Genomic DNA, 20,958 nt, shown 5'->3' on the forward strand with positions numbered 1-20,958 from the left:
TATAGAGTTACCATTCGATCCAGCGATTGCACTTCTCGGTATATACCCGGAAGATCGGAAAGCAGTGACACGAACAGATATCTGCACGCCAATGTTCATAGCAGCATTATTCACAATTGCCAAGAGATGGAAACAACCCAAATGTCCTTCAACAGATGAGTGGATAAATAAAATGTGGTATATACACACGATGGAATACTACGCGGCAGTAAGAAGGAACGATCTCGTGAAACATACGACAACATGGATGAACCTTGAAGACATAATGCTAAGCGAAATAAGCCAGGCACAAAAAGAGAAATATTATATGCTACCACTAATGTGAACTTTGAAAAATGTAAAACAAATGGCTTATAATGTAGAATGTAGGGGAACTAGCAATAGAGAGCAATTAAGGAAGGGGGAACAATAATCCAAGAAGAACAGATAAGCTATTTAACGTTCTGGGGATGCCCAGGAATGACTATGGTCTGTTAATTTCTGACGGATATAGTAGGAGCAAGTTCACAGAAATGTTGCTATATTAGGTAACTTTCTTGGGGTAAAGTAGGAACATGTTGGAAGTTAAGCAGTTATCTTAGGTTAGTTGTCTTTTTCTTACTCCCTTGTTATGGTCTCTTTGAAATGTTCTTTTATTGTATGTTTGTTTTCTTTTTAACTTTTTTTTTCATACAGTTGATTTAAAAAAGAAGGGAAAGTTAAAAAAAAAAAAAATAAGGAAAAAAAAGATGCAGTGCCCCCTTGAGGAGCCTATGGAGAATGCAGGGGTATTCGCCTACCCCACCTCCATGGTTGCTAACATGACCACAGACATAGGGGACTGGTGGTTTGATGGGTTGAGCCCTCTACCACAGGTTTTACCCTTGGGAAGACGGTTGCTGCAAAGGAGAGGCTAGGCCTCCCTATGGTTGTGCCTAGGAGCCTCCTCCCGAATGCCTCTTTGTTGCTCAGATGTGGCCCTGTCTCTCTAGCTAAGCCAGCTTGAAAGGTGAAATCACTGCCCTCCCCCCTACGTGGGATCAGACACCCAGGGGAGTGAATCTCCCTGGCAACGTGGAGTATGACTCCCGGGGAGGAATGTGGACCTGGCATCGTGGGACGGAGAACGTCTTCTTGACCAAAAGGGGGATGTGAAAGGAAATGAAATAAGCTTCGGTGGCGGAGGGAGTCCAGGGGGAGCCGAGAGGTCACTCTGGTGGGCACTCTTACGCACACTTTAGACAACCCTTTTTAGGTTCTAAAGAATTGGGGTAGCTGGTGGTGGATACCTGAAACTATGAAACTACAACCCAGAACCCATGAATCTCGAAGGCAGTTGTATGAAAATGTAGCTTATGAGGGGTGACAAGGGGATTGGGAAAGCCATAAGGACCACACTCCACTTTGTCTAGTTTATGGATGGATGAGTAGAAAAATAGGGGAAGGAAACAAACAGACAAAGGTACCCAGTGTTCTTTTTTACTTCAATTGCTCTTTTTCACTCTAATTATTATTCTTGTTATTCTTGTGTGTGTGCTAATGAAGGTGTCAGGGATTGATTTGGGTGATGAATGTACAAGTATGTAATGGTACTGTGAACAATCGAAAGTACGATTTGTTTTGTATGACTGCGTGGTATATGAATATATCTCAATATAATGAAGATTAAAAAAAAAAAAAAAAAAAAAAAAGACATAATGCTGAGCAAAATAAGCCAGGCACAAAAAGAGAGATATTGTATGTTACCACTAATGTGAATTCTGTGAAAAATGTACAATGTTTTATACTGTAGAATGTAGGGGACCTAGAGATACCAATTAGTGGAGGGGGAATGATAATCTAATAAGAACAGATAAACTATGGAGGGTAATCTCAGTGTTATGGGAATGCTCAGGAATGATTATGGTTTGTAAACTTTCTTGGATATAGTAAGATCATGTTGGAAGCAATAGAGTTATTTTAGGTTTTTTTTTTCTCTTATTCCTTTGTTTTCTTAGGGGTTGTTAATTTTCTTGGGGTATGGTAGGAACATGTTGGAAGCAAAGTAGTTATTTTAGGTTATTTGTTTTCCTTAATCCATTGCTTTGTTTGAAATGTTGTGGGGTTTTTTTGGTTGTTGTTTGCCTGTTTGTTTTTAATTTTTTGATAAACAAAGTTAAAAAATTGAAAAAAAATCAGTAGAAAAATGGAAGTAAAAACTAAATGACAAATAGGGTGGGATGGGGGGATGGTTTGGGTATTCTCTTTTCACTTTTATTTTTTATTCTTATTCTGATTCTTTCTGATGTAAGGAAAATGTTCAGAAATAGATTGTGGTGATGAACGCATAACTATATGATCATACTGTGAACAGTTGATTGTATACCATGGATGACTGTATGGTTTGTGAATATATTTCAATAAAACTGAATTAAAAAAAAAAAAAAAAAAGATTAGAAACTCAGTAAACTACCTAACTTAAGGGACATTTGGTGTGCCCCAAATATCCCACAATCACAAACAGTATATGCATCTTTTTTTCTTAAGAATCCTTGCATGGAAGCCCCAAGACAGGACACAATTTGGGTTGCTACCTGAATGTGTGCTCCTCAAATTGCAATTCTAATACCCCAAATAAACACCTGTTGCCTTAGGAAAAAAAAAAAAAAAAAGTAATAGTGAGCACTCTTTCATCCACAATAGATATGTTATCTGTGCCTTCCTCCAACTAATTTTCCCCTATTTTCATGTTGTCCATATATTGACGTATCCAGTCAGAGTTAGTTCAGGTGATAAGACAGTGGTGTTCATGAGGCCAGGGTATCATCTTAGAGTACAGACAGTGTTCCAGTTTGCTAATGTTGCCAGAATGCAAAATACCAGAAATGGATTGCCGTTTATAAAGGGGGTTTATTTGGTTACAAAGTTACAGTCTTAAGGCCATGAAATGTCCAAGGTAAGGCATCAGCAGTAGGGTACCTTCATTGGAGACAGGCCATTGGCATCCCTCTGTTAGCTGAGTAGTCATGTGGCTGGCATCTGCTGATCCAGGATTGTGTTCCAGCTTCTCTCTCAGCTCCTGTGCATTCTTCAAAATGTTGCTCTTGGGATGTTTTGTCCTCTCCTGGCTTCTCCGGAGCAAAAGCCTGCTTTCAGCAAACTTTCAAAATATCTCCCTCAGCTGCAGCTCTGAGTTCCTTCTATTTGTCAGCTGTTTTATATGGCCCCAGTAATTTAATTAAGACCCACCCTGAATGGGTGGAGTAACACCTCCATGGAAATTATCCAGCAAAGGTCTTGCCCACAGTTGATTGAGTCATGTGTCCATGGAAACACACAATCAATAGGTTCCAACCTAATCAACACTAATATGTCTGCTCCTGCAAGATTGCATTAAAGAACATAGGTTTTTCTGGGGGACACAATATATCCAAACTGGCACATTCCATCCCCTGGACCCCAGAAAAACATGATCTTTCCATATACAAAATACATTCATCCCATCACAATATCACAAAGCCGTAATCATTTCAGTAACAATAGGTAAGCATAAGATCCCATCAAAATCAGTTACAGGTGTGGTCTGTTCTAAGGCGTAATTCTCCGTTGGCTAGGAACCTGTGAAACTCAGAACAAGTTATGTGCTGCCAATATACAAAGGAGGGACAATCATAGGATAAACATTCCCATTGTCATAAGGAGAAACAGTAAGGAAAACAGGGTTTAAGGGATCAAAACAATTCCTAAAACCCACAGGGCAAACTGCATTAGATTTCACAGTCTGAGAGTCATTCACAGAACCACACTGTATCCTTGTGGCTTGAGAGAGCGGGAGTCCAACCCTTTCTAAGGGCCTATGCAACAGGCCTTTTTTCTGCAAACGCTGGGGTGTGTGCTCCAGTATACCACACACTGGGGAGAACACCTTCTTCTCAGCCCCACCCTCCTGAAACATCAAGGTACCACCCAGACTCTGCCTCTCCAGGGCAAAAGCTCTCCCCTCTCTGAACAGTGGGGTAGGGACCAGGCTCTCCTCAATCCCTGGGGAATGTGCTCCACACTCTCTGGGGCTTGGGGTGGCAGCACTTCCTAAGCATTGAGGTGGAAGGTCTGCTCTTGACCTCCAGGGCAAACTCACCCTTTCCATGTACTTGGGTTGCTCTACTCTTCTTGCCTGAGATTTCTTGACTCCAGAGCTCAATTTCCGTGATTCTGACCTTGAAGAAATTTTTCCTTCAATTTGTTCCTTTTGTGGGTCTTCCAGTCCAGACTGGCAGTGGCTCCGTATATACAGATCTCACAAATATCTGGTTGGCTTGGCATAAAGCACTCAGGAGTCAAAACCATCAGACAACAGGAGTTTCCAAAAATCCTTTCTGGATAACTCCATCTCCAATCCTGGCTCATACTGAAATGGCAGTCAGGTTCGATGTTTGGTTAAATCCTCACGTGGGGCTGTAGCTTTTGGGGTCTCACTTTCTGGAAGCCCAGGATTTTCCAAACCATCAGTTTCTGGTTTCTTTGAACCCTTGAGTTCTGTTCTAAGTTTATCTCTCTCCTCTTGTATTTTACTAGAAGCTGCAAGGAGAAGCCAGGCCACACTTTCAATATTTAGTGTAGAAATCTCTTCAGCTAAGTATCCTGGCTCATTACTTTCAAATTCTGCCTTCTATCCAACACCAGGATTCAATTTTGCCAAATTCTCTGCCACTTTAAAACAAGAATCGCTTTTCTTCCAGTTGGCAATGACACATTCCTCATATTTGCTCAAGGCTTCATCAGAACTATCTTTAGAGTCCATTTTTCAAGTCTCGTCAAAGCAATCTAGGCCTTTTCTATCAGGCTTCTCACAGTTCTTCCAGAATCTTCCCCTTATCCATTTAAAAAGCCATTCCAACATGTTTGGTATTTGCAAACTCAGCAGCACCCCACTTCTCTGGTACCAAAATCTGTTCTGGTTTGCTAATGCTGCTGTTAAGCAAAATACCAGAAATGGGTTGGCTTTTATAAAGGAGGTTTATATGGTTACAAAGTTATAGTCTTAAGGCCATAATAGTGTCCAAGCTAAGGCATCAACAGTAGGGTACCTTTGCTGAAGGATGGCCAATGACATCTGGAAAAGCTCCATTAGCTCTGAAGGCACGTGGCTGGTGCCTGCTTGCTCCCAGGTTGTGTTTCCAAAATGGCATTCTCCAAAGTGTCTATCTTGGCTGCAGCTCCTCTTAAAACTGTCACACTCAGTTGCTCTGAGGTCCCTCTGTTTGTGAGCTGTTTATAGGACTCCAGTGAACTGATCAAGACCCACCCTGAATGGGCGGGTCCACATTTCCATGGAGACATTCAAATAAGAGGTCACACCCTAATGAAGGGTGTCACTCACAGTTGGGTGGGTCACATCTCCATGGAAACAGCCTAATCCGAAGATTCCAACCTAATCAGCACGAATACATCCACCCCACAAGATTGCGTTAAAGAATATGTTTTTTTCTGGGGGACATAATATATACAAACCAGTGCAGACAGGAACATTGCCAACTACTTAACAAAAATGTATTTGTTGGTTAAAAGGGGGCCCTAGCAAATGAGTAGGGGAGGGCTCAATAAAAAACCAACCCTACCAGGAAAAAGCAGTTCTGTGAGTTTGTCCTGTTGATGGTGGATTGTGAAATATCTGAAATTTGGCCCCTTCAGTTACTCTTGAAACAACTGGCATGGTAAACCTTTGGTTAGTCTTGGTTTCAGGCCCCGTTTTAATTTTCTATTTAAGGAAAAATGACTAGGGACTTTGTGGTGGCATGTTCTGCAGAACTTGTTGAGGATTTGTATAAATATTTGTATGGTTTTGGTTCTTTGGACAGTAAAAAAAGACAGGAAATAATTTTCTCTTGTTTAATGTATTTAATTTCCACAAATATTTATTGGGTATTTCTTATGTATCCAGCACTGCTAATCACTGCTTATAAGGAGCTAATGAACTTACAAGCAAGAGAACATCCCTACTGGAAAGCATTACATAGAAGACGATATGTAATTAAATGCCAAATGAATGGCACAAATCTCATGAGCAGAGGACGAATTCCATGTGAAAGATCCTGCATAGAGACAGCCACATGCTCTTATAAGGAGACAGACTGTTTGAGATCAGAAGTAGCCTGGGAAATCAGGTTTATGTGCTCACCTGTTGTGTACTGTAGAGGAGAGAAACAGAGCAGGCCGAGGAATGATCAGGATTCTTACGGGAATGCTCCTTTGGGCTGTTTCTTGAAGAATAGACAGTATTTGAATAGAAGGAAAGAATGAGCAGAATATTCTGTTCTAGATGGTATGGTATAGGATGCTGTGGAGGCCAGTAAAATACTGAATAAGGTAGAGAAGTGAACCAGGGAATGATCTAAAAGGCTTGAAATTGCAATTTGAAGTGTTATGTCGAGAAGCCTTAAAACTCTCTCTCAGTTTGGCTGCCTGTCCTTTCTTTGGGAGCCCCCACTGTCCCTTAGAATCTGATTCACTTACAGATTTATTTAACTGGGACTGAAACTACACTTGGTTATCTTGATTAGAATTTGGATCTTTAAAAATTTCTCCAGTCATCAATTAACTTAATATTGGTTACTTCTATAGATAGCTGATAGGAGATATTCATTTCCTATTGCTGCTGTAACAAATCACTGCTTATAAGGAGCTAGTGAACTTACAAGCAAGAGATTATCCCTACTGGGGGATGAATTGATTATCTTACTGTTCTGGAGGTGCGAAGTCTGAAATCGGTTTCACTGGGCTACAGTCAGGGTGTCTGCTGGGCTGCGTTCTTTCTGGAGGCTCTAGGAGAGATGCCTTCCTTCCTTTCTCCAGCTGCTAGAGCTCACCTGCCTTCCTTGGCTCCTGGTCCTCTTCCAGGAGCGGCACAACTCTGACCTCTGCTTCTGTCATCATATCTCCTTCTCTTGCTAACCCTCCTGAATCCCTCCCGTAAGGGTCCCTGGGATTACATTTAGGGCTCACAAGGATGACCCAGGACAGTCTCCCTATCTTGAGGTCCTTAACTTAGTCACATCCACAAAGTCCCTTTTGCTATTTAAGGGAACAGATTCACAGGCTCTGAGGATTAGGGCATGGGCATCTTTGGAGGTGGGGAACATTACTCAGCTCACCGCGGACGAGTTTTAACCGTTTTATGTGGAATATTTGAAATTTAGGATTTGTGATACCTTGCTTCCATCCTCATGTGCAAAGTAATAAAAATTAAATCCTTTCAATTGATTTAACAAATTTGTTTTATTTAAAAGAAGATTAAATGAAAAGATATTAAAAATTCAGCAACTATGTGTCATTAATATTGAGTGTCGTTTGTGTGTTGTATTCAAGGGACTGTTACTCTGCTGGTACTTATTTTAAGAACTCAGCCAATTTATTCTTTGTTTTTATCTTTGGATTTGGGTGTTAAAGAAAGATTTTACATTTTGTTGCTCATGCTGATTTTTCTTAGCTAGATTGTTGTTCTAGGGTATGACTTGACCATTTTTGATGTTTGAGGCTTAGCAGTAAAAGAATATGCGTGTTGTCCATAGAAAACCTGTGCCTCTGCCTCTTATATACATGACATCTTTGTATCTCCATGGGGAATCAGGGTTTCCTAGCAAGCCATAAAATGAAATCTTCAAGTTAATGGGGATATTCTCTCTTCCTTTTCTACCCCTCATTTGCTCTTAACTATAGATTTCCTCTTTTCCACTATTTAAGTTATATAACACCTAAATATTTGGATGTGATAGCTTTGTTCTCTGAACATAAAAAAATATTACTGCCAGATGCTTTCAATACCTCAAAATTTCTTTGAATAGCTTAGATTAAAAGGAACATTTCTTTTCTTAGATGAGTGAGAGCTGTGAGTAGTTAATATGAGACCCTCTGAGGCAGGGTTTCATAACTTTAGAGGGTCCATGAGTCCCCCCAAATTTTATGCAAATTCTGTGTAAACATCTATTTGGATATTTTTTATTGGTAGAAACTCCGTAACTTTCTTAAAGAGGTCCACAGTGCAGAAATGTAAGAACCATTTCTCCGATACCTGTGTAACAGAAAAATCAGCTTAAGGATTGTATTTTCCTAGTCCTACAAATACAAATGTTCCCCAAATCAATCAAGATGTTTACTATAAAATAAACTCTTCTAAGTAATTCAGTTTCCAAATGTGTGTTGTCATAGTTCCTTTTCCATGATATAACTCGTACTGGAAACATCAAAGGGATTGATTTATACTTTTAGTTTCTTTTTCCATTAAAAAATGATATTTAATATACTGGGACCACTTGCTCTAATCATTATAAGTATGGGGAATGGTCCATATATCTATGGATTGTCTTGTAGAAGAAACTCTATCATCATCATACTAGTAAAAAATCCATAAATACCTTTTAACTTCAGAACACTGTGGTAGTTATTTAGTATACAGAAGAATGTGAGACCAAATACAAGTATATAAGAGAGTGTGGAATCATGAAGCTATAAGGACCAAAAGAAAAGTGCAGGCAATGTATGTTTCAAGAGTAGGAGGGAAGGCGAGGTCACTATGAGTTGGGTGAGGCATGGAAGGCCTCAGTGAGAAGTGGCGCTTGAGCTGGGCCATGGGAGATGAGTAAGGCTTAGCTGGAGAGGGCAGAATAACCATGAGCAAATGTCCAGAGGTGAGCATGTAATGAGGGAGACACAGTTGAAAGTACAGAGGCGGCATTGGGGAGTAGTTGAGAGCAAGGTTCCAGTCCTGGCTCTAAGCCGCTTTACTTCTCTGTGCCTCAGTTTCACATTGGTAAAATTAGTACCTTTCTCATAGTGTTTTAAATTCTTGTGATATGTGTTACCGTTAATAGGGAAAATGCCACAGACCCTTAATGCCGTTAAGATGGCAGTAAGGGAAGAAGGTGGGGAGTTAGTGGCCAGATTGCTGGGGTGTGTAAATCTGGGAGAGTTCCAGTTGCGAAGCTTCTGTTGGTCTTTCCTGTGGGGTCAGGATATGTAACCCTCTCAGTACTGATGTGTGAAAGTACTCACAGAGTTATTGCCAACCGGGGAAGCTCAATTGAGTTTGGTGTCCAGAGTTTTTCTTGGGACTTCCTAACGTAGGAATGATTGTTTGATTGCCCACATGGTTAACTCAGTCTCCAGGTCACCAGATACCATGTGACCCAAGCCCCCATCATAAGTCACATTGTTAGACTTGCCAGTGGCCTAAGCCCCCAGGCGACAGAGGCACTCCTGTTAGGGCCTTCCCGAGCCTAGAGGAGCTTTCCAGGAGCCAAGGCCACAGGCCAGACTTCTCTTTGGGTAAAGTTAATTCTTCACTACACAGCAGGTGATGCTTAATTATACTTTACTTACATAGTTTCAAACATACAAACATTTTATAATGTATACTTCCCAACAAGCTTATTAGTATAACTGTATGTATACTTCTTATAAGCCAATTTTTCACTCTAGTGTAAGTTTTTTTTTCCCCTTCTCAACAATGTTTCAGAGTATAAGGCTCCATTATGACTATCATTATTACCAGCTCTTGGTATCTCACCCCTTCTTCTCTCTGCTCATTTGAATTTATTTCCTTGTTATATTTTTCTGGAGTTCTTTTTATGTGTCTCCCTTAAGATTAGGCATTCAGATGTATAACTAAAATTAAAACCTAAGTTTTTATAATCCTTAAGACCAAATTCTACAAAGGTCTGTAGGAAATGATGAAAGTTGATATTGATGTTTTTTAAGGTCTAAGAGCCAAACTTAAAAAATAAATGAATCTGAGATAGGAAAACTGGCTTCTTATTTATTAGAATTTGCTCAATGAAAGACAGTTGTTTCAAATGAAGGAATTGTTGTTACCAGTTCTGATAATCTTCTTTTCTTTTACATGAGTTAGTTAGTAATTAAAAAGCTAACAATACAATATCAGATAGTATGGTGATTAAAAAATTGCATTATATTCCATGGAGCTTTGAATAGGAAGTGAGATCTGGTAGGTTTATACAGGTTAGTGTGAAATCGTGATACACCCCAAAGTAATTTGGGCAGAGAATAAAAATATATTTGAAGAGCCCCCCGAGGAGCTGGGGGAAAATCCGGAAATGTTGACTGTCCCCACTTTTGTTATTGCTGATATTCTCACAAACATTGAGGACTGACAATTTGGTATGCCGGGCCCTCAATCTTGGGGCTTTCCCTTATGAGGCTTGTTACTGCAAAGGAGAGGCTAAGCCTACTTACGATTTTGTCTGAGTCTTCCCCAGAGAACCCCTTTGTTTCTCAGATGTGGCCCTCTCTCTCTAGCTAAGCCAACTCGGCAGGTAAACTCACTTCCCTCCCCCCTACATGGGACCTGACTCCCAAGGGTGTAAATCTCCTTGGCAACACAGGGTATGCCTCCTGGGGATGAGCCAGGACCCAGCATCGTAGGATTGAGAAAATCTTGACCAAAAGGGAGAAGAGAAATGAAACAAAGTTTCAGTGGCTGAGAGATTCCAAATGGAGTCAAGAGGTCACTCGGGAGGGCATTCTTATGTACTATATAGATATCCCTTTTTAAGTTTTAGTGTTTTGGAATAGCTAGAAGGAAATACCTGAAATTATCAGACTCCAAACCAGTAGCCTTGACTCTTGAAGACAGTTGTATAACAGTGTAGCTTACAAGTGTGATTGTGAAAACCTTGTGGATCACACTCCCTTTATCCAGTGTATGGATGGATGAGTAGAAAAATGGAGACAAAAACTAAATGAAAAATAGGGTGGGATGGGGGGATGGAATGATTTGGGTGTCCTTTTTACTTTTATTTTTTATTCTTATTTTTATTCTTTTTGGTGTAACGAAAATGTTCAAAAATAGATTGCGGAGAGCCACTTAGACAGAAATGCCCTGGGAGAAACAAGCAGAGAAGCTAAGAGAAAAGCTGAGAGAGACATTTTGGAGAAAGCCATAGAAACCAGAAGCTAAACCTAGGAGAGGACCAGCAGACTCCGGCCATTTGCCTTCCCATGTGACAGAAGAATCCCAGATGCCATCAGCCTTTGTTCAGAGAAGGTATTGCCCTGTTGATACCTTAATTGGGACATTTTCATGACTTTAAAATTTGCCATGTAAATTTATGAACTAATAAGCTCCTATTGTAAAAGCCAATCCATTTCTGAAAAATGGCATTTTGGCAGCTTTAGCAAACCAGAACAGATTTTGGTACCCGACAGGTGGAGTGCTGTGATTTACAAATAGCAAAAATGCTGGAACAGCTTTATAAATGGATAAGGAGAATATTCTGGAAGAATTGTGAGATACTTCATAGGAAAGGTCTAGATTGCCTTGAAGAGACTGTTGGTATAAATATGGATGTGAAACGTTCTTCCGATGAGCCTTAGACAGAAATGAGGAATGTGTTATTGCAAACTGGAAGGAAGGCAATCCTTATTTTCAAGTGGCAGAAAATTTGGCAAAATTGAGTACTGGTGTTGAATGGAAGGCAGAATTTGAAAATGACAAGCTGGGATCCTTAGCTGAAGAGATTTCCAAACTAAATGTGGAAAATGCAGCCTGGCTTCTCCTTGCAGTTTACAGTAAAATGCAAAAGGAAAGAGAATAGCTCAGAAGTGAACTCGAGTACAAAGAAACCAGAAATTGATGGTTTGGAAAATTCTGGGCTTCCAGGAAGTGAGACCCCAGAGGATAATGCCCCACATGAGGATTTAATGAAACCTGGAACCAGCAAGCCATTTCAGTACAAACCAGGATTGGAGATGGAGTTGTCCAGGAAGGATTTGTGGAGAGTCCTGTTGTGTGATGGTTTTGACCCCCGTATGCTGCATGCCATGCCAACAATTTTTTTGCAAGATCTGTATTAACAGAACCACTGCCAGTCTGTACTAAAAGGAACAGAAAAGGGACAGATTGGAGGAAAAATTTCTTCAAAGTCAGAATCATGGAAGCCGAGGTCTAGAGTCAAGGAACCCTGGGCCAGGAGAGCAGACCAACCCGAGATGTGGAAAGGATGAGTTTCCCTGGAATTCAAAGAGGTAGAGCACATTCCTCAGGTATTGAGGAGAGCCTGGCCACCACTCCACTATTTTGAAGGGGTTGAGCATGTGCCCCAGAGATGGCAGAGAGTCTGGGTGCCACCCAGATGTTTGAGGAGAGTGGAGCCGAGAACAAGGTAGTCTCCCCAATACTTGGAAATTTTGGACCAATCACCCCAGCATTTGGAGAGAATAGGGACATTGTACAAGCGCTTGGAAAGGGTGGAACTCCTGCTTTCTCAAGCCCCAAGTATAAAACATCATTAATAAATGACTCTCAGACTTTGAAATCTAATGGAGTTTACCCTATGGGTTTTAGGAACTCTTTGGTTCAGTGAGCTCTGTTTTCCTTCCAATTTCTTCCTGTGACAATGGGAATGTTTATCTTATGACTGTCTTTCCTTTGTATATTGGAAGCAGATAACTTGTTCTAAGTTTCATAGGTCCACAAGTGGAGGGGAATTTTGCCCTAGGACAAACCATGCCTGTAACTGATTTTGATAAGACGTTGCACTTATCTATTGTTACTGAAATGATTTAAGCTTTTGTGATATTGTGGTGGAATGAATTTTGCATATGGAAAGAACGTGTTTTTTGGAGGTCCAGACGGTGGAATGTGCTGGTTAGAATCTGTTCTGTACTCCATAAAAGACTATGTTGTTTTAATCCATTCTTGTTGGGGCATACCTATTGTGGGTGGGATCTTTTGATTAGATTGTTTCCATGGAAATGTGACTCTGCTCATTTAAGGTGTGTCTTAATCGTCTTTACTGGCATCCTCCAGGAGGGGATAAAAGGCAGAGACATTTTGAAGGGAGCTCAAAGAGGTGCTTAGACAGAAATGCCCCAGGAGAAACAAGCAGAGAAGCTAAGAGAAGCTGTGAGAGACTCTTTTCAGAAAAGCTAAGATATGTAATCCACAGTTTGCCCCTGGGAGAAGCTAAGAGACAAGCAAAGACAGAAGCCCAAAGACATTTTGGAGAATGCCTTAGAAACCAGAAGCTAAAACTGGGAGAGGACCAGCAGACTCCAGCCATGTGCCTTCCTGTGTGACAGAGGAACCCCAGATGCCATTGGCCTTTCTTCAGAGAAGGTATCATCCTATTGAAGCCCTAATTGGGACATTTTCATGACATGGCCTTAGACCTGTAAATTTGTGAACTAATAAACCCCCATTGTAAAGGCTAAAAAAAAAAAAAAAAAGATTGGGGTGATGAATGCACAACTATATGATGGTACTGTGAACAGCTGATTGTACACCATAGATGATAGTATGGTATGTGAATGTATCTCAATAAAATGGAATTTAAAAAAATTGCATTCTAAAATAGGGGTCTTTGTATGTGAAAAAGTTTTAATTCTAGGAGTTCATCTAAATTGGATAGTAACAATTGCTTTCCTGTTTGTATTACATTGTTTGAACTTTTAAACAATAACACATTATATCAAATAACTTATTACCTACAGTCTATCATTTCCAAACTACCTGGCAATGTGCTAATGACATTAAAGTCTGGAAGTCTGTTACTGATTTTAAATTTTGTTCCTAATGAATAATTACCCATTTATTGTAAAAGTTTAACATTCAAAATATTTTAGAATTCAAATTTCATACTCTGTTCTTTAAAAACATTGGTTGCAGTTGGTAGATATACTTTTATTCATAAAATAGTTCTTTAAATTTTAATGAAAAGTACATTTTATAAATATAGCATTTTGCCTTTTTTGCGTGGTTCACTTGTCAGTGATGCTTCTAGGAAAAGAGTGATTGTTTCACAGAAGAGGAGTAAACAGAATATTAGTTTGTGAATATTCTAATGATTCTGTCCTCTGAATATATTCTGGTTGGTATTATCGACTCTTCAAGGATGATGACAGCCTTATCAGATTACGTTTCAGAAGAAAAATGCGAAAACATTTGAGGACTTCAAGATGGCACTGCTAACAAAGTTACAGATTTAAATGCTGTTTCAGAGTTATGTTTAGCAATGGTGCCTGTGAGGGACTAAAGAATATTATCAAATTTATTTGTTAAGTGTTTACTTTTTGAAATGGTGAGTTTTAGGATGTCAGAAAGCATTAGCTAATCCTAATGTGAACTGTTGGCCATTTGAAATGAGACACTGGTGTGACAGTCGAGACCTGTTTCCATTTCCTCATGGTCACTAGCAGATGTGGTTCAGCAACTATATTGAGCATCCTCATTAGCTTAGTAGCATGCAGATTGGAAATGTGACTCCATTTTGAGGTGGGAATAAAGAGAGATGGAGGAGGGCATCATGGATCTTTACATGGGCTGATCCATTTGACCCTTTGTTGTTCTGTTTTTGATAGGACAACATAGCTACCAAGCATTGAGAAGCAGTGTAGTTTGCTTTCTCTTGTTTCCCATAGGAACATCCATTGCCTTTTACTTGGCATTGGAGAGGATGCAGATGAGAGGATGTAACAGTAGAAAATTATGAAAAATAGCTCAGCCCTCAAGTTAGCCTTTGAAACCACAGGGAAATTGTAACATTTACTTTATCAGTTAGGACTATGTAGAGCCACATGTAATAGAAAACCTGAATTAAATAACCTGAACTAGAAGTTTATCTCTCTTTAATATGAAAGAAGATGGGATGGGGGTCTATGATAAGTATGGGGCTCTTTCTGTTTCACCTTCTAAACAGGTGGTATGCTTATGGTTCAAGATGGCTCCTTCAGCTCCAGCTGCCCTTCTTTATTCCAGGCAGAAGCAAAGAAGAAGTCAGAGGGAGCAAAAGAGTGCATGCCCTCTAAGAAAGCGCCTTACTAGGGGAAGAGACAGGGGCATGCAGGGATTCATGGATTGGTTAATATTTGTATGAAGCCAACAAAAAGTTGTCCTTTATGCTTTTTCAGCCAACTCTGAAGCAATAGCTGCACTTCTTGGAAGATGTTCTTAAAAAGGAGGAAGCTGGAAGTTTTTGTGAAAAATGTGATGATAATATTTAAAATAATGGTGGTTATAGTAACAACAATAATAATTAACCTTGAACATTTATTGTATATTAGTTTCTATTCTGAATGCTTTATGTATTTATACTCATTAGCTCATTTAATTCTCAGAAAAACCCTATTATTATCCTCATTTATTCAGATGAGAAAATTAAGGCCCAGAGCAGGTAAAAAAACTTGCGCAAGGTGACATAACTGAAAAGTTATAGAGCCCAGATTGCAAATCTAGATCTTGTGCTCAAACCACGTTTTTTTCACCTTGCTACAATTTTAAAATTCTGAAGTTCAGAGATAAGGAAACTAAAGCTGAAATATTTTAAGTCATTGGCCCGATGTCACACAAACAGTCAGTGGTAAAATGTGGCTCCTTGTTCTTATTTCCACTCTTCCAGTATGCTCTCTCTAGGTGCGTTCACTAACCTTTATTCTCTTATATTTGGGCTAGTCTTCTTGAGAGCTGGCTTATTTTGGTTTCCTGTAGTTCCAAATACTGAAGGTTATATTCTTCTTTTAGAATTCTTTTACTCAGTAAGGATGCCTCTAGGAGGCAATATAACTTAGTGGATGGGGTTGGGGAGACCTTGGAGCCATACTGCTTGTGTTTGAATCCTGGTTGCACCAGTTCTTAGCCATGTGATCTTGGGCAAATCATGGAGCCCCTCGTGTTTCGGTAGTCACATCTGTAAAATGGGTTAATAGTAGTACCTTTCCCACTGAGCTCTGGGGAGAAATATGTAAGTTAATACACACAGAGCCAGTCAGTTCAGTGCCTGGCATATGGTAAGCATTATGCGAATATTTTCTATTCTGGTTATGCTATCATTTCTCAGAAATGTATATCCCAAATTCAACCTAACACATTTTTAGCACCTATTAGGCACTCAGTAAATTTATATGGAATGAATGAAAATAACTATGAATTGCTTTGTATTGTTTGCCTCTGCTTTTCATGCTGGTTGGAATATTAAGTTTATGGAAGATGAGTTATTTTAAATATGTGTATTAACCTCAATTCCCAAGTCTTAGGGTCACTACTACACTCTGCCACTCATTTGGGTTACTTTTCACCTCAGTTTTCTTATCTAAAAAGCTAGTAGGTTCTGCATTTAGTATTTTTATTGAGATTGTGTTGAGAGGTATTATATATATATCCAAGTTACTGTTAGTGATGTTAAAGTTTATGTCATAGTATTTTTTAAATGGATGCTGTCTTTAAATCTTTGCATGTCACATTTCCAAGCACTATCAATTACCCATTAAATATTAATTTAATCACAGGAGCAGTAATGTGATCATCAGTAAAATGACTTTAGATGGCAATGTCATTTAGCAGTGAGATAAGGACATGTAGAGCAGGATTTATATCATTCTAGAGCAGCTTCTAACCTTATATTTGCATTTGCCTTTTCCGTGTAAATAATACAAGAATTAAACCCTTTGGCATGTGTCATTCCTGCATCAGAGAAAATGCTGCATAACACTGACATGACATCTCCACCTCTGATGTCACCGAAGATGGTACAATCCTCTTGGAACCTTTGCTTTCCTGCTGCTGCACTAGGGAAATGGTTACATTAAAGCTAACTCCCGTCATCTCAATTATCTCCTTGGAAGTAGTTTTCACAAATATAGAAAAGCCCTACGGTGGCTGTTTTCGGTAAGCTACGAAGGTAGAGAGCGACAGAGGCAGAAAGAGGGAGAGCAAGCGAGAGAACGGGCTGCTTAGCCTTTGTGAGAGAGGGACTGAAGCGGCAGCTCCTCTCGGCTCGGGTTCCTAATGCTCAAAGTGCTTCCATTTCCATCAACGTTTGCAGTGCAGGGCAAAAGGGGCTGCCAGGAAATTTGAAACTAATTTGCTTCCAGTTGACTAGAACAGCAGATTTTGAATTAGCTTGCTTCTTCTCTAGCTAAATTTTCTCAAGCGTTAAACTGATGAACTGGGCATTTTCTATGATCAATGGGTAACTGCTGGAGCTACAGTAATCTCTGTGAGTAACCTCTATTTGTAGGTCTCTGCAGGCAAATATTTTTTATATATCTATCTCTTGTAAAATGCTGCTGTGAAATTATCCGTCTGTATTTATTGACTGTTTTTGCTTTACTAGTCTTGTCTTTTGACTGTCCCGGTGGAGACTCCTGGGCTAGACCAGATTTTGCTGACTCCTAACATAGCAGAACATCCTGCATTTATTCAGGGATGCCCATGCCAACCATTCTTTAATTCTCCAGTCATCAGAAAGATGCCATCGCCCTGTACCCCATACTTTAACCTGGCATGTTTATTTTAGCAGTTGACATTTGCTTTTCCAAAATTTTTATTTTTAAATAGAAAGCAGAATGTTATTCTTACCTGTAATCTTATTTCTTTTCATTACTTTTTTATTCAACCATATTTCCTGGGAACACAGAATTCTATCACCCTATTTTTGCCCCCTGTTTATGATGTGTTATACAGAAAGAAAGAGGGAAAACATGCTACCTCTGTAGTTTTGGAAAGACATAATATTGTGGTGCTGGATGGGAATAGGGGAGGAGTTTCTCTTAAAGAGCTCAAACTCCTTTACGTCTGCATCCCTGAAGCAGTGGCTGAATAGCCTGTGAGAGAACGAGGTTATCTATCTACACGGGTAGCACGAAAATGTTCTGTAAACAAGGTAGTTAAGGCTGAGATAGAGTCTCCACTGAAGTTTATGATAGATATTTTAATTCCTCAGTTTACATGTGAGGATATGTTTTTGCTTGTCCATTGAAAGCATCAGTTTTATAGCAATGCAAAAATTTTCTGTCTCTCACTAGGGAACGGACTTTAAACTTTCTTTAAAGCCTGCATTTTCAGATATACTTGGAATTATGACTTGTCAGTTTGCAGCCTGTATCCTTAGCAAGTCTGCTGGTCACTTATTGAGCAAGAAAACTACTGAAAGCAAATGTGGATCAGTGGAGGCTTGTTGAAAACTTGGAGGCTGTTAGGTTGTTTGCTTACCACTGTGTCTAACATCTGTCTTGACAGCAGTTTATGGAATTCCACAGCTGTACTTGATCATTGCTGCTAAAAACTCCAGCTGCTTGGTGTTCATAATTTTTTTAAGAATTATAAAATATTTTGTAACATTAATTTCAGTTTTTAAAATACTAAGATATTTCATAAAATGTAAGAAACAATTTATGTTAATACTACCATAGCTGTGTTAACTTTAGCAGAAGAGAGCCTATCATGAACAAGACTTGATTAGAGTTTAAACTTTTTTGCTTTTGAAAAAATAAAATTAAAACCATAAAGTCAGTGACGACAGGGAAAGTTTAAAACTGAATTTTTAAAATGTGGATTCTTAGATAGGAAGAAATGGAAAATGGGCAGGATGGATAAAATCAGATGAGTAACTCTGATCAGAAGAGATAAAGCCAGAAGGAGAAACACAACATGAGGACAAAAAAAAAAAAAAAAAAAGAAAAATTATGAGAGATGGATGAGGGACACAAGAAAGTGGAGAAACCTATTGTTTGAAAAAAAGGAAAACAGCATTAAGAAAAAATAATGTTAATGATAAGCTCAGATTCAGCACTTACAATGTAGCATTTCTTTTCCATGACAGGTAACGCTGCTTTGCCCAGCTGCTGAGACTTTGGTTTGGAATTAATGGGCTGTTGTTCTCTCACTCATTTTTCTTCTGTACGCTGTCTGCTGTGGCACTTCTTAGCATGCAGCGCTTCCTCTGAAATTGACTGGAATGGTAAACTAGTATCTCTGCCCCAAGGATTAGAGTTGAATGAGAAAAATGGGGTTCAGAATCATTAGGATGTGAAATTTAGTTTGAGATAAGAATAGCTGTAACCATTAATCACTCAGGGAAAGAGGGTCTAATTAATGGAACATTCTCTACTGAGGTGCACATGTTAAAAGCTTGTGCAATGGTTGGCAGGCCTTTTCCTGCTTTTTGTGTGTATGTGTGCAACATATACATATATTAAATATCCATGTTTTTAGAGTTATGATCATGTACAGATAATATCCAGCAGCCTCGACTCCATACCGTAGGCTTTTATTAATAGACTAATACAACTTTTATTAGGGTGAAGAGTGGTTCCCAAAATACAATGTACTTAGATTACTCATTTGGTAAATTCTCATTACTCATGCTCATTTTCTGTTATTTTTATTATACTGAATATATTTTCTGTTGCTTAGTAAAAAATAGATCAGATTATCCTTCTGTGCTTTTTAAAATACATTTTTCTCCCTATTGCGTTGTGATCTGAGTCTTGCATCACTGTGTTTTTGGAGAGGTTTATATATTATTGGACAAAGAAAACATTGATCATTGATCATTATTATTCACAATTAAGGACCATAGTCACTTATTGGTGAAATGTATTTGAGATTTTTATTTCTGCATGGCTTGCTTTTTACATTTACTTTGTAAACTAGACTCTTGTCTTCCAATTTTTTTTAATTTATGAAATTTCAGAATAAAGGGGGATAAAACAGTAACTCTTCCTCCTAAATTGGGACTGATTTCCTTCCTTGCAAGCCAAGAGGAGTGTGTCTTTAAGCTTGCTTCTGTAAATTTTTTGGAGTTAAAGTAATTTAAGAATTTACAGCTCTCCTTTCATACTAATAATAGAAGTTTTAAGGTGTTTGCTAACTGATATTTATTAGGTGACAGAGAACACCAAGGAGGTTACCGCATTTATGGATTACCCACATGGAAAGGAGAGGAAACAGATTTTTATTGGCTAGGTTAGCCATGATTTATTTGTAAGGATTGAAAATTTGATGAACTGTACTCCGAGAAAATGTATTATAGACCATTACTACCCTCTTGATGGTGCCTCAGTAGAGTGAATTTGCCGATGTACTTTTATTTTACCGTAACATATGATGACATGAACAAACATTAGTAGCCTGAGAAAATATCCCACTTTTTAAAAATTGAAAAACTTTACCCTTCTCCTAGCCCTTTTCCTTTAGGCTCCAATATAATTCTGCTTCTGTTTAAGGAGGCTTCTTCCTTTTGTTTCTATTTTGAGGGTCCAAATGGTATCCTGTTGGTTATAGGACATTCTTCATTCATTCTTTGATTCAACTAATATTTCCTTTTTGGTAGGTACTGTTCTAGGCTCTGGGAATATAATGGTAATGAAAAGAGAGTCTTGCCTTTTAGAGTTATATTCTAGTTACTACAAAACAAAACAAGAAAAAATAAACAGCCAAAAAACCCTTTTCAAAAACAACTGGGCTCAGGTTCAAGGGAACGTATGTAGAATCCATAGCCTTGGTTCTCCTGAAGGCTGGGAATTCTCCAGGCAGGGATGTGGTAGTCACGTTCTCTTGGAAATGCACATTCTACTGTTCAGGATCCCTCGTGATGGACTCTTTTACTTGCTTTAGATTCCAGTTTCCAGTGACCAAGTCTGCAGTCGACTGACCAAATAATTCTTGTGATTTTATTTTTTGTGAATCATTTCCTTTTGAGGAGTACATTGGCCAGAGTAGAAGAAAGTCAGTTTCATTTGCTGACCCTCAAGCAGTGTCATTCCTGGAAGGACCTTCATCTTTCCACAGCCCATTTAGGAAGCAGGCTTCTTTCCCTACGATTTGAAGAAAAATGGAGTTAAGTTCTTCCCCTCCCTGTTCCCTTCCTCCCACACACTTCACACTACGTTTTCGTTCCCTTAAGAGGAAAAAGTAAGTCCAGTAAAGCTATCAACTCGTTAATTCAGAGTCTACTAGTGTAAGGTTTATATTTAGGTAAATGCTGTAGTTCTTTTTCTATAATTAGCAGATCCCTTTGTCACACATATGAGACCAAATTTGAGCAGGACTAATTCAGTAAGATTTTCTAGGGGAGAAAAGTTTGAGTTGGATTCTTACATAAGAAATATATACAGACTGAAAGAAAGGCAGTAAGTGAGGTCCAGGAGTTCACCAGCAGTTGGATGGGGGCAGAGCAGTGGCTTTGGTGGACATCTAGAAGTCAGAGG

At 39.1% G+C, this 20,958-nt stretch overlaps 1 protein-coding gene across 5 annotated transcripts in view; it reads left to right on the plus strand.

Moving 5' to 3' along the window:
• PSD3 (pleckstrin and Sec7 domain containing 3) overlaps positions 1–20,958 on the plus strand; it is a 514,520-nt gene that overhangs the window by 158,010 nt on the left and 335,552 nt on the right. Inside the window, exon 1 of one of the 5 annotated variants that reach the window (XM_037812502.1) lies at positions 11,000–11,017. The exons of 3 other annotated variants lie outside the window; for them this stretch is intronic. Coding sequence is in view for 1 of the 2 variants with exons in the window: in XM_037812500.1 (XP_037668428.1) it covers positions 16,934–16,964 (31 nt within the window). In the remaining variant the exon portion in view is untranslated. Of the gene's footprint in view, positions 1–10,999; positions 11,018–16,849; positions 16,965–20,958 lie in introns of those variants that run through there. One more of the 5 variants, XM_037812500.1, reaches the window with a different exon arrangement.

The sequence above is a fragment of the Choloepus didactylus genome, chromosome 20, assembly GCF_015220235.1.
Source record: "Choloepus didactylus isolate mChoDid1 chromosome 20, mChoDid1.pri, whole genome shotgun sequence".
Taxonomy (NCBI): Eukaryota; Metazoa; Chordata; class Mammalia; order Pilosa; family Megalonychidae; genus Choloepus; species Choloepus didactylus.